Source organism: Rhipicephalus sanguineus, chromosome 1 (genome assembly GCF_013339695.2).
Source record: "Rhipicephalus sanguineus isolate Rsan-2018 chromosome 1, BIME_Rsan_1.4, whole genome shotgun sequence".
NCBI classification, from domain to species: Eukaryota; Metazoa; Arthropoda; class Arachnida; order Ixodida; family Ixodidae; genus Rhipicephalus; species Rhipicephalus sanguineus.
Window position 1 is genome coordinate 196734634 of NC_051176.1, and position 14587 is coordinate 196749220.

The 14587-nt window shown below is 42.6% G+C and overlaps 1 protein-coding gene across 1 annotated transcript in view; it reads right to left on the reverse strand.

The window, feature by feature from the left end:
- Positions 1-14587, reverse strand: part of LOC119405066 (histone-lysine N-methyltransferase EHMT2) — a 116003-nt gene that overhangs the window by 98682 nt on the left and 2734 nt on the right. The window contains exons 2-5 of the mRNA XM_037671831.2: positions 13127-13708; positions 8016-8077; positions 6852-6962; positions 6021-6164 (exon numbers count right to left, since the gene is read on the reverse strand). Coding sequence (XP_037527759.1) covers positions 6021-6164; positions 6852-6962; positions 8016-8077; positions 13127-13697 — 888 coding nt within the window. The 5' untranslated portion in view covers positions 13698-13708. The remainder of the gene's footprint in view (positions 1-6020; positions 6165-6851; positions 6963-8015; positions 8078-13126; positions 13709-14587) is intronic.

Here is a 14587-nt window from a genome sequence, read left to right on the forward strand (position 1 = left end):
TACAGACTGAGCTAGCCAGGCGCACAGACGAGAAACCACCTGCCAAAACAGCAAGTGAACCTATTGTGCTGGCCTGAGAGCATGTGACGCGGCGAGCCAGCACCAGACAGAAGCGAGCTCATGTGGAGAGGGGGCTGTCACTGGTGGCCAATGAGGACAAGCGTAGCACAGTGGTGTGTGCTAGCGTGCCGTGTGGCGAGCGGGGCCCAGATGCCTGTCTCCACGCCAGGAAGGGGCGACACATGGCTTGCACCAGACAAAAAGGCCTGGCGTCATAGCCACGGTCGCCATGTTGCCGTTTAACGGCGGTTCCCAGCCACGCAGGGGCAACACATGCGCTAGCTAGGGAAAGAGGCGCCAGAGGGTAGGGCGATCTCGATTCCCACAAGCGGCGCCGAGGGCGTTAAGGGAAAGAGCAGCAGTGGCACTGGGGAGGTGGAGGAAAACGTTAGAGGTGGCGCTGGGAGCATCGAGGGAAAGGCCAGAGGAGGAGGAGGAGGAAAATGTCAGACGCGGCACCGGAGGGTGTTGAGGGAAAGGGTATAACTGTTGGGGTTTAACGTCCCAAAACCACAACATGATTATGAGGGATGCCGTAGTGGAGGGCTCTCGAAATTTCGACCACCTGGGATTCTTTAACGTGCACCTAAATCTAAGTACACAGGCGTCAAGCATTTTCGCCTCCACTGAAAATGTGGCTGCCATGGCCGGGTCAACAGTCAGGCACCATAACAACTAGACCACCGTGGCGGGTTGAGGAAAAGGGCATTAGTGCCGCTGAGAAACGAGGAAGCAAATGCCAATGGCGGCGCCGGAGGGCGTTGAGGGAAAGGCAAGCGGCGGCGCTGGGAGGAGGTAAATGTCAGTGGTGGTGTGACAGGGCATAGAGGGAAAGGGCAGCCGCGGCGCTGGGAAGGAAGCAGGAAATGTCAGAGGCAGTGCCCGTAGAACATTCTGCAAATGGCACCACCACGCTCACAGTATGCTCGCGTTCCTTGTATACATCGCTGCACGAGCTCACAGCTTGATTTCACAAAGGTATAGGTCCAGCTAGGCTTTTGCCTTCACATTTTCAGAAAATTATAAGCATCCCCCACATTTTTTTTAGAATCTATAGGCAAAAACCAAAAAATCCAGTCCTTATATCACACATATATGGTAACAATCATAATGAAGCTAATGAACAATAAGAACCAAAGAAAGCACATTAGAAATTGCATAATTTTCACCCTTTGTATCCCAGCGTCCACATATGCGAACAAAAGATATCAGTGAAGTGGGATCAGGCTAGCCAACGCATTGCCTTAAAAATCGATTTGAGATGTTGGCATTACAGTAGACTTTCATGAAACTGAACCTGAAGGAACCAGGAAAATATGTTCCATTTAACCCTTTGTGCAGAAGTCGGACACATACATCCCACTTTTCCGTCTGCACGAAAAATTTTCTCCCACATCACCTGTTGCAATTAGCGTAACACTAAGTCACTCATATCTTACCCAAGTCTTCGTAATCCCGAGGAAAATTCTTTTACTACGCTTGCAAAGGGCGGAAGTAGTGTTAAAATGGGGCTGAATTTCGACAAATTTTTTATGATACGTTCTGAATTTTCCTCTTTTTCAGATAGAAAGAACCTACCAATCTAAATGCCGGATAATTTCCCCTTTTTCTGGTTTTTGAGAGAGGCAATTTTAGCTTCCAGCCATCACGTGTTTTTCTAAATTTGCGCAATAACTTGACCGATAAATGCATCGAAACACAATCCCCTGTGAAACTGCCACGCTCATCCCTCATTGTAATTGCAGATATTCGTGTGTGGAAATATTTTTCTTGATATCATATATCTCTTGAAAAATAAGCACATATTCAGGGACAACAGCCAGACTTGAAAATTTCGACAGCAAAAGCAAGGACAGGCAAATGGACAAAAAAATGGTTGCATGCGGTGAAGTAAGCTTTACAGGAAAAGACCACGGCGCTATGACGGCTCATAAGTGGTGCAGGTGCATGTGGTGCTCTACTGCTCAAAATGACATCCACACAACTTTCCTTATCACAACTTGAGAAGTGATATGCTGTGCCACTTGCTTCGGCCGTTTCTAACAAAATACCCGTTGATGCAATCTCGAGATGGTGCCTTCATGAGACAGTGGGACAGTGTTTTCCCGCTTTTTGAAAGCACTCTCATGAGTCTTTTTTTCAGCAAACTACCGGCTTGATTTTGATGAAATTTGTTTTATACTATTTCTTTGTAGCATATATGAAAATACCACAGCTGGTTTTTATATGATTGTGTCAAAAATATAGGCAAACCCACAAAGGGTTAACAGGAGCTCCATTTACTGAGAGATAACAAGAGTGCAGAATACAAGTACGAAACCAATCTTGTCAGAAGCACTTGTTCCATTTAAGCAGCGATTTCGCTCAAAAGATTTCAGTTTACTTAGAGCCTACTGTACTTCAGTATTTCATAAAATCATCTATATGTGTCAACTTCTGTGAACAAACAACGGTAAGGTCACACACAACAATGGCGTTCTTCTTAAGTTGCCTGTAGAGGTGTATGTCTACATTTTTTTGATAAGTTTGCTCTAAATTCATAAGAGTTTTTAAATTATTCGGCTTTATTCGAGAATAAAAAGGGTTTATCTTGTTTTTGTGTGACTTTTGTTGCACAGTGAGCGACCAAAGCTTTGCAATTTGAGTTGTTGCTGCGGTGTCCACGTTTGTGGACGCCAGGCATACTGAGTTCGTGCAAGAAGCTGATAGAACGCTGCCTTGTAGCAGGACCCGCTTCGTTGCCGTGTGGCTCTGCACAAAACATTATCTGTAATATAGCTAAATACGCCTTTTAAAAGTTATTTAGAATTTATTTGCTTTATTCGGGATGTGGAGTAAGTGATGAAGACATTCATGGCATAATTTTTTAGCTGACTAGCGGAAGCGAATGTTCTGATTTGGAGAGCACCGATAATTAGCGCATTGAAGCAGAGCAATCAACAAGCAAAGGCCTCTTGAACAATGCTGCTGCTGATCATGAAAGCATTCAGTTTGAACGTAACCATGAACGCATTGGTGATGACGAACGACGATGAAGATGACGACGAACACGAAGTAGAGCTGTGGGCAATCAAATGGGCCTTGAATGGTGATAATGATGGCGATGATGAAAGCGTTGAACATGAGGATTAACGTGTTGATGATGGCAATAATGAACGATGATGATGAAAGTGTTGAATCAGAGCCATTAGCAAGCGACCACATGAACGTTGATGATGATGATGATGATGATGATATTAATAATGAATGCACTGAACTGATGATGAAGGTGTTGACTACAGTAAGTAGTGATGATGATTAATGCATTGAAACAGAGTCGTTCACATTGATGATGATGATGATGATGATGATGATGATGATATTAATAATGAATGCACTGAACTGATGATGAAGGTGTTGACTACAGTAAGTAGTGATGATGATTAATGCATTGAAACAGAGTCGTTCACAGGCAAAGTTCCCATGTACAATAAAGAAGAAGGATGATGGACTCAGTGTAGCTGGTGTTTCCAGCGTCCACATATGTGGACACTTGTTTTCTTCGAGAACTTCCAGGTTTACGGTTTATTCCTACTTTTGTATGCATTGTAACTGCATATACACAAAAAAATATTTACTTGCGCAACTGGATTGGCCAAGGGATATAAAGGGCTAACTGAATTCAAATAATGAAATGATAAAGAAAGAAAATGAAAACGAGTGAAAATGCAAGTAGCCGCAGGTGGGAGATGAAGCCATGTCTTCATACTTTGCATGCCATGCTCTTGCCCTTGAACTACTATGGTGCAATTTTCCAGACCACTTTCTTGTGTAGTATTTACTTCTTGGGTAGTATCTGTGCCAGAACTAACACACCCATTATTAGTTCTAGCACACATGAATACCCAAGAACGTGGCTGGCAAATGTATCCAATTCAAAATTTGGCTAAAGCGGATAAGAGTGCTTTAGAAGTCTGACAGTTTTTGTCTTCCCTAAATACCTTCCTGCTCAGGGTTCTGGTGGGTAACAACTCCAAGATGACTATTTTTGTAAGAAGTGCTCAACAGAAACATTCACAATAGATCTGCATGCACTACTATGATGGTCAGCCTTGGTTTATGCTAAAACTTTGGCTAGACAAGCATAACAAAAGCAGTGCCATCTAAGAATGTCCAGAAAGCCTTCAGCATATGACATATGACATTAAAAAGAAAATAATAAGTAATAATTGCATAGTGCACTTTTCTTATGTGAAAACACACCACAAACACTAACAAATGGCTATGCTGTTATGATACGTACTGATGAGTACATGACACTTGTGGATACTCTAAAAAAGACAGAAGGTCAGGGGAAGATGGAGTCTTGAAGAGATTACCGTATAAACGCGTGTAAGGGCCGCACCCGTGTAAGGGCCGCACCCCATTTTTTTGAAGTGCATATTCTAAAAAAAAAAAATCCGCGTAAGGGCCGCACCCACACTGTCCTCAACCAATATGTATTCAAAATGCGCGCGCGCGTAAGCTTCTAGGCGTAGTCGATAGATGGCGCAAGGAAACGCAACCATCATCATCGTCACCAGAGTATGTATATATATATTTTCAATTTTATTCGTGTTAAGATGTTCGTGAAGTGGGCTAAAAATTTTAACTCTTTTATTAGTATTCGTAGACTCGCCAACTAAAGGTTAAAGCAGGATTTTATCTTTAGCTTCTCACATCTCTATACCAACGCGCTATCGGCGCTATCCATATCGGCATTAGCATCACCAACTTTGGCATGGCGTTCGCGTTGTTCGGTTTGTGCAGTTCAGCCAGCCATTTGCTGTAGTTTTCTGAACTGTTCGATGACGTTCGTGCTAGCTTGTTTTCTACACGGCGTTCACGTTTTGGCAAGATGGGCAAGTACCTGAATAGCTACACTGCTGGCTATAAGTTGAAGGTGATCGAGTATGCTCTCGAGCATGGGAAACGTGCCGCCGGCAGAAAATTGGACGTTGACGTTGGTGTGCTCAAAAAGAAGCCTTGCGAAACACCAACAGCACTAAGCGCGCTTTCCGAGGAGAGCAGTGCAAGTTTCCCGATCTGCAGCACAACAAGGAAACCATGAACGACCACCAACTAGCCCAATTCATCGCTCTTCTAAACCGATTTGGAAGAAGACTTGCTCCGCTATGTGACTGAAGTGCGGAATGATGACCTTGCACTCACAACGGACATGCTGCGTGTGAAGGGACTAGCCTTGGCGACTGTACTTGGGTGGATCCTATCTGCGTGGAGCTCGGTGTCGACGGACATTGTGTCCCGAAGTTTTAAAGTCGCCGGGATATCTAACAGCTTGGATGGCACGGAAGATGACTGCTTGTGGAGTGACGGCGCTTCGCAGCACACCATCTCATCTCGGACTCCAAGTCTGAGGACTCGCTGAGTGACGACGATTGAGCACGTATGTCGCAAGAAAGGTCGTATACTGCAATAAACGCTCTTTGTTCGCTAACTGGTGCGTTTTTACTTAAAAGAAAAAAATGTCGCGCGTATGGGCCGCACCCTCAAAATTGGCCCTCATTTCTTGAAAAAAAAATGCGGCCCTTACACGCGTTTATACGGTAGTATCTCTTGTAGGCACTCTGTGAATATTGTGCTAGTCAACATTAAATAAATACAGAACCTTTAAAGAAGCAAAGCACCATCACAATAAATTATTCTCCGACAGCGAGAACCTTTAACAGGGAGAAATTCACAAGCAAACAAAATTTCTGCACGGGCACAAAACAACCAGTATATTGCGCTTGAAAGGTGTGAATAGGCTGTGCCACAGTAGAAAATGGTGTGCAATTACTTGCTTTAACCAAACAACGATAAAGCATTTCCAATAAAAGAACAAGTTCATCCACAAGGTTCCCGTTGCACTATGATTTGTAAGTCCTGATAAGATTTTTCACTCCTCAGAAACTGAAGGCAACGTGTAGAGTGTAACTCACTTGGGTGCAGAAAAGGCCGCAATGGGGACAGCAGTGGTGCAGCCGCAGCCGGTGCTGGTGCGCACCACAGAAGGCTCCAAAAGGCATCCGAACTGAAGCACGTCCTAGCTGCTGTGACCTAAGTGGCCGCGTACATCCTACAACCTGTAATATAAGCACATGAGACAAAAAAACCTGTAGGACAAGTACATTAAATTTTCGGCACACAGCCTAAAAAAACAGCATGTTTTTGTTAGTTGTAAAAATTAATTACTTCCTTATGTGCACTAACAGCACTGCTGCTGTGTACAGCATGCAAATGGAAAAACATGCAATCCAACCACCTCAAATTATGCTTTGTCTGCATCAGCAGTTGCCCCTAGTTGCAACATAGCAAGAATATGCATCTATACAAAGAAATGAATGCCACAGTAATAACCAAAAATCTTGAAGGAGTCCAAAATGCGGGTAACATTATTTTACTACTTAACATTTCACAAGGACACTGCATTTTGCACTTGTTTATTGCAGCTTCCGTTCAACTTCATTTAGAGCTTGGTTTTGTGCTGGTGATGTGGATCATTACAATACAATCACATCAACATAGTAACAAAATCATCTTGGTAAGGAAGAAAGAAACCAAGGTAATTAAAATTTGTCCAATATTTACAACTTAATAGCTCCTCATTACTTTGGTATGCTTTGTAGCCTTAACGCTAGGCATTAGGAACTCTTTTCTCTTTCTCACCAACGGGCTGACACAGTAAAACATATTTATACACAGAAAGACTTGTACACTCAAATCACACACAGAAAAAAAAAAGAAAAGCGAAAACAAACACTGTCACTGACCCTGCCTTGCAAGGAGTCCAGACCTTGGCAATGTGGCTGGTTCTCCGTTGCAGGTCTACTTGGCTCTGTGCAGCAGCACGGCCACTGGCATGATGGTGACTCGTGATCCCACTGCATACAAGGAGGGACCAAGAATACTATGGGCCATGTCTTTCATTTTCATTTCTGGTGAAGTGAATACAAAGACACAAAAGCACTTCACCCTTGCTTTAGACTGTGTGACTCTACAAAAGAGAGATGGTACCTGCCAGTGGCGCAAATGCCCCTCCATTAAGGACTAAATTCCCCTATGCTTTCCTTGGCTTCATTACCTGCCGGCTTCACATTCTCATACGCTGACATTGCTTTGTATACAACATTGCACTATATCAACATAAATATAAACACAAACAAATATACAGGGTGTTCCAGCTAAATTCGACCAAGATTTTCTTTCAAGTCCAAGAGCTCTAGAAAAATTGGAGGACGCTTATGCTTCGCATTTAAGAGTGGAATGCGATAGCGTTTCAGGCTCTGCTTGCATCGCCTTCTCATTTGCTTGCCATGGTTCGCTTCTCGGTGGACACCTCAACCATGCCATGAGGAAAGCAACGTCTGTGTGTGACATTTGCCATTGGAAACTCTCCTAGGGCGCCTTCTGCAAGTACAGTTGCAAAGTACCCACTACGCCTCTGTAATGCAATGTGTGCAGCTACGTAGCTGCACACTTTGTTGATGCTGTGGCTGATGATGATGACTAATTATGGCTGAGCTCTTCATAATGAATGAACAGCTTTAAACCGCTCACAGATTATGCAATTCGCATGGTGTGACACCTGGTGAGAGTCTACACCTCTGCCATACAATATTACATCTGCTAATGTGGTTTTTTCCCCCAACATGACACCTGTACAGGTACTTTCCTAAAGAAATTTTCGAGCATTGGTATGGCTCTGTGGTAGAACACTTTGCCACGCAGAATGCCTGAGTTCGATTCCGGCTCAAACCCTGATTCCTTGGCATCACAACCAACACTGCCGACATCACACACATTTTCTGTGACACAGGCTTGCTATCGCATTAAAACTGCACCAACTACACATTAGTGATATTTCAGCCCGTTAGCCTTTGAATTTCTGGCTGAGAATTGATAAAATTGATGCACATCCTTTTTCGCATACTCACCACAACCTCTAGTCGAACACAATTGAGGTCTGCCTGGCAAAAGGGACCACCACCATTAATACCTGCAAGAATACAATGAATTCGCTAATTAAGTAGTGATTATCTATCAGTAAACTCGGGTCAAAACACATACTCTAAAAAGAATTTCCAATATCAACCAGTGCATTACAGCCATCCCTAGTAAAGAGCTGAAATTGAACCTGAAACAAGCCTCATGATACATAATGGCAATCCATAATCCTGCCTCAGAATGATTGAATTTAACTTGCACAGAAGCGACGCATTCTAAAGCCAAGTCCGATACGAAAGCCGTTACAGCTGTGTAAAATAGTATGTTTACTGAATGTTACTAGTAGATAGCTATAAGCAAGGCCAAAAGGAGACAATGCAGAATTTCAACCACTTATTGAACACAGCAATATGTGGAATTGTTAGCACATGTTCAATGCAATTCAAATTTAATGTCTGATATTTTTTTTGATAATTTGACTGAAAATACGACTTAAGCCATGGGCACACCAAGGTCACAAAGCTAAGCTATCATTTTCCCTTTATTGTTCTCAATAAAGTTCTGGCTCTAAAAAATTACATTGCAGAGTTTTATGGTAAAAAACAACAATCTGATTTTCAGGCAGGCAATAATGGGCAACTTTGAATAATACTGACCATCTGACCAAATGGTCAGATGCATTTAAATCTAAGTACATGGTGATTTTCTGCATTTCACCCCAACTGAAATGTGGCCATCACAGCAGGGATTGAACCTGCAAGCTCAAGCTCTGTAGTGCAACCCCTTTTACAACAATTTTATTAAAATTTGGCAGACAATCTTGATTTTGCAAGGAAAACAAATGAAGCCACCACTCAATTGTCATGATGCACTCTATGATGACCACACAACTATCTGTTCAGCCCCCATAGGTCAAGAACATCTTACATGCCCCTTATAGGGCAGTTATGCCTCTGTAGCTTATTTGATGCAGAACTAATACCTTCACATGAGTTTGTTGCTTTCATTTTTTTTAAGGTGAGAACTGCAGTGAATATGTTTTTTTTATTTTCCGTGGCAGCTGGTGATGCAGTAGTATATCCCACATTACCTTCTGAAAAGGATTTCTGCTTTGCAAACCACAGCGTGGTCAGGGCATCCTGAATTAGTTCTTTGTTTGTAATATATTACATACCTAGACAACTTTTACCCGCAAGAACAAATCTTTATTTGGATTGCATTCATCACCAGTTCTAAAAGACTGGTTTCAAATCAACTTGACACAGAGCTTTGCACATTCTCAGACCAGTGAGAGGTAAACAAGGTTTCTAGATATGTTTATGACAAACTCTTTTTACTTAACTACAGGTCCAGCTATTTTGAATCTTGAACTGCTAATGTATTAAACATAGTTCAGGTGTGCTAAGCCGCACTCAAAGTAACATGAGATGCTTGTCAAACAATGAGAGCATTCATTTCCTTGACATACAATTGTACAAGTCCCATGTCAACAGTGCCATTGTAAAGTTGCATTTCATGAATGCTTTGTGGAATTCATATTCCAATCACAGTGCTGTTCCTTTACATGTACAAACTAAGCTGTTGGAGAATGCCAGATATATTAACCATGTTCTGGTTGGCACAGCAGAAGTCGCTACTAGAAAACTGCATGAGAAACATCCCACAGCATCACATGTATGCATGAAAAAACTAAAGTTCACTGTGATCTGACATAGTCACCATATTTTGTACCTCTTGAAGAAAAAAATAGCAATACACTTCCCCTGTATCCAATAAGCTACAAAGGCTAGGCTGTTTCACCAAGCCCATTTTCATTCCTGATTGACGTCATAAAGCTCACAAGAGCAACTTTGTTGGGTGTGCAAAGATTATCAGTTAATGTGTGCCATTTCTGGGGTTCCTATGTCAGTCGAACAGGTTGGCGGGTGAGTAGAAAGTTAAAAGAGCATTGGAACATCATCCAAAGTAATGCATTCCTATAACTCTGCAGAGTTGATGTCATGTGTATCCCCGTCTTTATTTTCATTCTCATTAATCATGCACTGCCTCAATCAGCTCAAGAATTAGAAACTTGCCCAAACTGCAACACTCATGAATATTACATACTTTTCCATCACATATAAACAGCGAATGATGAAAATGGGCATAAGGATGCAAATTTTTAGTTTGCATGTATGTAATGCAGTGAATGAAATTCATGTGCAAGCCTTGGGAAAGGCACGCAATGACAATATATGCTCTGCACAATACAGCAACTAAACAAGCCTTATCTGCAAGAAATAAGTGTACAGCAGGGAGATAGTGCCATACAGTGCCACAGAGTGTACCCAAACTAGATGCTTTCACAATAGCATTATGAGAGCCGAGTGGATTCCCCACCTTCACTCATATGTTGCTTTCTTTCATCCCACCATGCTACATACCCATTTCCTACTTTTCACAGAACAAACAAATAAGAGGTTCATGACAACAATGAAAATTTTACACAAAATTATAACTTACGATTACACACAGAAATAGCCACCTAAATTATGTTCAGGTAGACATAAAGGGAAAAAAATATTTGCTCAACATATTTCTACACGAAAGCAGGCAAATAATAGTGGCAAGCCAATGAAATTAGTTTTTAAGGGGGTTGAGTGCAAGTAAACACAGGGACAGAATACGGCATGGTACACACACTAGTGCTACTAACAATAATGCATTTATTTCCTAACACACATTTACCCGCTGTGGTGGCTTGGTGTTTAAGGTGTTGCACTGCTGAGGACAGGGGTGCAGGTTCAATTCCCGGCTTCGGTAGCTGTATATTATAGGGGTGAAATGCAAATACACCCAGTACTTAAGATTTAGATGAGCATTAAAGAGCCCCAGGTAGTCAAAACTAATTTGGAAGCCTCCAACTACAGACTGCCTTGTAACCTTATGGTTTTGGCAGTTAAAACTCCAGTATTCATACTTTTTATACGATCAAAAGTATGCATTGCAGTGAAGAGAGGACAACGACGAAGCAAACGAGCAAGCTAGCAAGCAAGCAAGCAAGCAAGCCAAAGTGTCAATAGCAGCGGGGAGACAAGCGCGCGCTTGCCCGGATTTCGGCTGCTTGACGCCCGCCGCTCTCCGACGCCCTACTCTTGACGTCTGTCGACATTCCCTGGAGACGCGTCAATAAACCACATCACAGCATTTACTTTTCCTTGTGCAGTGGAGTGATGTTTCTTCTCAATATAAAGGAATATGTACTGGGTGTTTCTTTTTATACAATACAGATTTTTTTATAAAAATTCTATGAAAGTCACACTCCAGTTGTTTTCGCACGCGTACCCTATGTCAAGGCGGAATTACTTTGCTGCAATTAACAAAAGCTCATTTATAAACTTTCAATTAAAGCTTACTAATCAACAAAAGCTCATTAATTAACTTTTTAATTATTGACTTGAGGGCAGCTGTTTATATTAGAAAGTTGTAGTGCAAGCCAATTTATGGCAGATCCCTTTTTTAGAAATCACGAAATTTGCAAGTAATTCTAGATATTCATAATTGAATTTTAAGCGCAAAATCAAAACTGATCGTGCCCGGCACGCACAAAACACGACAACTGTGTTACATCAGATAGGAACTACCCATGACAAGGAAGTAGATCAAATTTGAATGAAGGTGCATCTTGGCCTTATCTTTCCGTGAAAAGTGGCAAGTCATCTCACTTGCGCCAGCGGATCACCTTACAAGGGTACTTGCTTGGGCCAGTTGGTATCTATTCATTGTTACGTTATTGCGCACCACTTTGAGGACGAAGACTGAATCACACGAACACAAGAGCAAACTTGCGTTTGTGTTCGTGTGGTTCAAGTTTACTCTTGTGTTCGTGTGGTTCAGTCTTCGTCCTCAAAGTGGTGCGCAATAACGTAACAATGATCACCTTACCTTTGCATGTGGTGTTTGGTGCTTATCTGTTTCTTTCGAGCTGTGTGCAAGAAAAGTGTAATATCAACATTTTCTTCCTCTGTGCAGCATAAAACTCAAGAGGCAGAAAACTGCAGCGCGTCTTGTTGCAAACAGGTGAAATAGTTTTTAGCTCCCATTTATAGATTAAAAAAGAAACATAAACACCACACATCGCACCCAAATAATAAGCTGTCTACTTGTGTATTTCAGAATGCTTGCCGATTTTCCCAACCATATCTGCTTCGCGCGCCTTCATTCAAATTTCGTCACTTTCTTGTCACATGTAGTTCCGGTCTTACGCAACAGAGAGGCCGCATTTTCTCTGCGCTGGGCACGATCAGTTTCGATTTCACCCTTAAAATTCGATTACGAATATCTTGAATTACGTGCAACTTTCGTGATTTCTAAAAGATAGGTATGCCATAAATTGGCACCCACTACAACTTTCTGATATAAACAACTGCCCTCAAGTCAATAATTAAGAAGTTAATTAACAAATTTCGTTAATTAGTCTCCTCTGTGTCACTTTAGTTGCAGAAAAACAGTTCCGCCTGGACATAGAGTATGTGTGCAAAAATGACTGGAGCCTGATTGTCATAGAATTATTTCTGAAAATCTGTACTATGTAAAAAAGAAACACCCTGTATACTCATTCCCTCTGATACTCACAAAATGCTAAAACAACAAAAAGGTGCTCTAAAACGTGAACTACATGCAGCCAGAAAAGTTTATGAGCGTGATGACACGGGCATGAAGTCTTGATTGTAAGACAGGTGCACTATTTTATATCAGTTCCTACTCTGTTTAAGAGCTGCCGCGGTGGCAATAGTTACAGTGCCCAGCTGCTGACCTGAGGGACGTGGGTTTGACACCAGCTGCAGCAGTCGCATTTCAATGGAGGAGAAATACAAGAGGCCCATGTACTGTGCAATGACAGTGCACGTTAAAGAATCCCAGGTGGTCGAAATTATCCAGAGTCCTCCATTGCGGCCTGCCTGGCAATCATATTGTAGTTTTGGCACATAAAACCCTAGCTATTATTATTACTCTAAGAATGCATCCCACAGCACTGGGTTTTATCTGATAATGACATGACTGCACGACCAATGTGGAAGTATCTATGGCGGGTTACAGTACACCTTCATAGATGCCCCACCTTTGCGTGGAGGTGGAGGAACTTTCTTGGCAGGTCCATCAGGCGGACTGCTGGACGAGCAGAGGCTCACATCGTCGACGTCAACATGGTCATCCATTAGGCGTCGCTTTACTCGTTGTCGACTCTTGACACTTGATGCAATGCTTGAATCGTGGTCCCAACCAGCAGAGCCCTCTACAGGCTGGGCTCCATTCTGCGAATTTCCTTCACTGGCACTCTCCTCTGCTGCAGCCTCCACCGATGGTGGAGGACAGCTGTTCTCCTTGCCCGCTTCAGGCGCAGTTGCCTCCCCGTCCATAGAAGTTCCACTTTCATCTGAGCCAGCCTTACGGTGACGCCGTTTGCGCCGAGAGACACTCAGGTAAAGACCGTAGGTGCCTCCACGAAAGAACCTTTTCCTGTGCTTCTTGTGGGTCTCACAAGCGGCAGGAAAAGATTTCCTCGCCGTATTCACCCGTACCAGGGCCACCTGCTGCGCTTCTCCAGGAGCACTCATCTTGGCCCGTGCTGGCGCCTCTTCCGCTGCCCCTCCGCCATTGCTGCCCCCTTTGCGGGCTCGGCCACCACCCATGCTGCAGGCACCTGCACCGTATTACGACACACACTGCTGCTAAGGTCATTTCCATTTCTTCCATTACTCCACGAATCTCATCTGCCCCCTCCCCCCCCACCACCTTTCAGACCCAAAAAAAAAACTTTTTGCACTTCGATGCTTATCATGCCTTTGTGCACAAATGGTGGCAACTCTTTTCCCTAATCTAATAATACTACAGTGGTCAAGAGATATTAACAGTTATTAGATTGCTCTCAAAACAAAAACTAATTAAAACCAAGTGATGTTCTAAGAAATGAAAAAAAAAAAAACTCCCAAGGTCTTCTACAGGATGACAAAATTGAAATGCCAGCTACAGAACACTACAAATCCCTGATAAAAAAAGGCAGCTTAGCAACATAACAAACAACTCATTAGACTATCAGTAACAACATCAAAATAGGAACAATTGCAATAAGTGTTACGGTTTTTCAGAATTCCCAGCAGAAAGAATTTTCAAGCCATTACAGCTAAGCATGGGTATGACAGAAATGACTAAGGTAATTTATAATATCATGAAAAAACATGACAAATAAAATACAATCCATGACATTAAGAGGCATGTTAGGATGCAGCACTGCATCACCATGTAACAACATGAACATGTAGCAGCGGGAGACTACTCTCTCAGGTCAGAACCGTATCTCTCAACTCCGGGTAGTTCAGATGGCTGCCGCCTGAGAAGTAAGAGGCCCTCCCACTCCCCTCCTGCCTAAACTCCATCTCAGACAAAAATAAGGTTTTTTACTACTACTATTTGCAATACTATGAAAATAATTTACTATCCAGTTAGAGCCATTTTTTCACATATTTTCCTATTGGCTGGAGACTGCAGCACAAGTTTACTTTATTATTACCTTAAGTTCAAA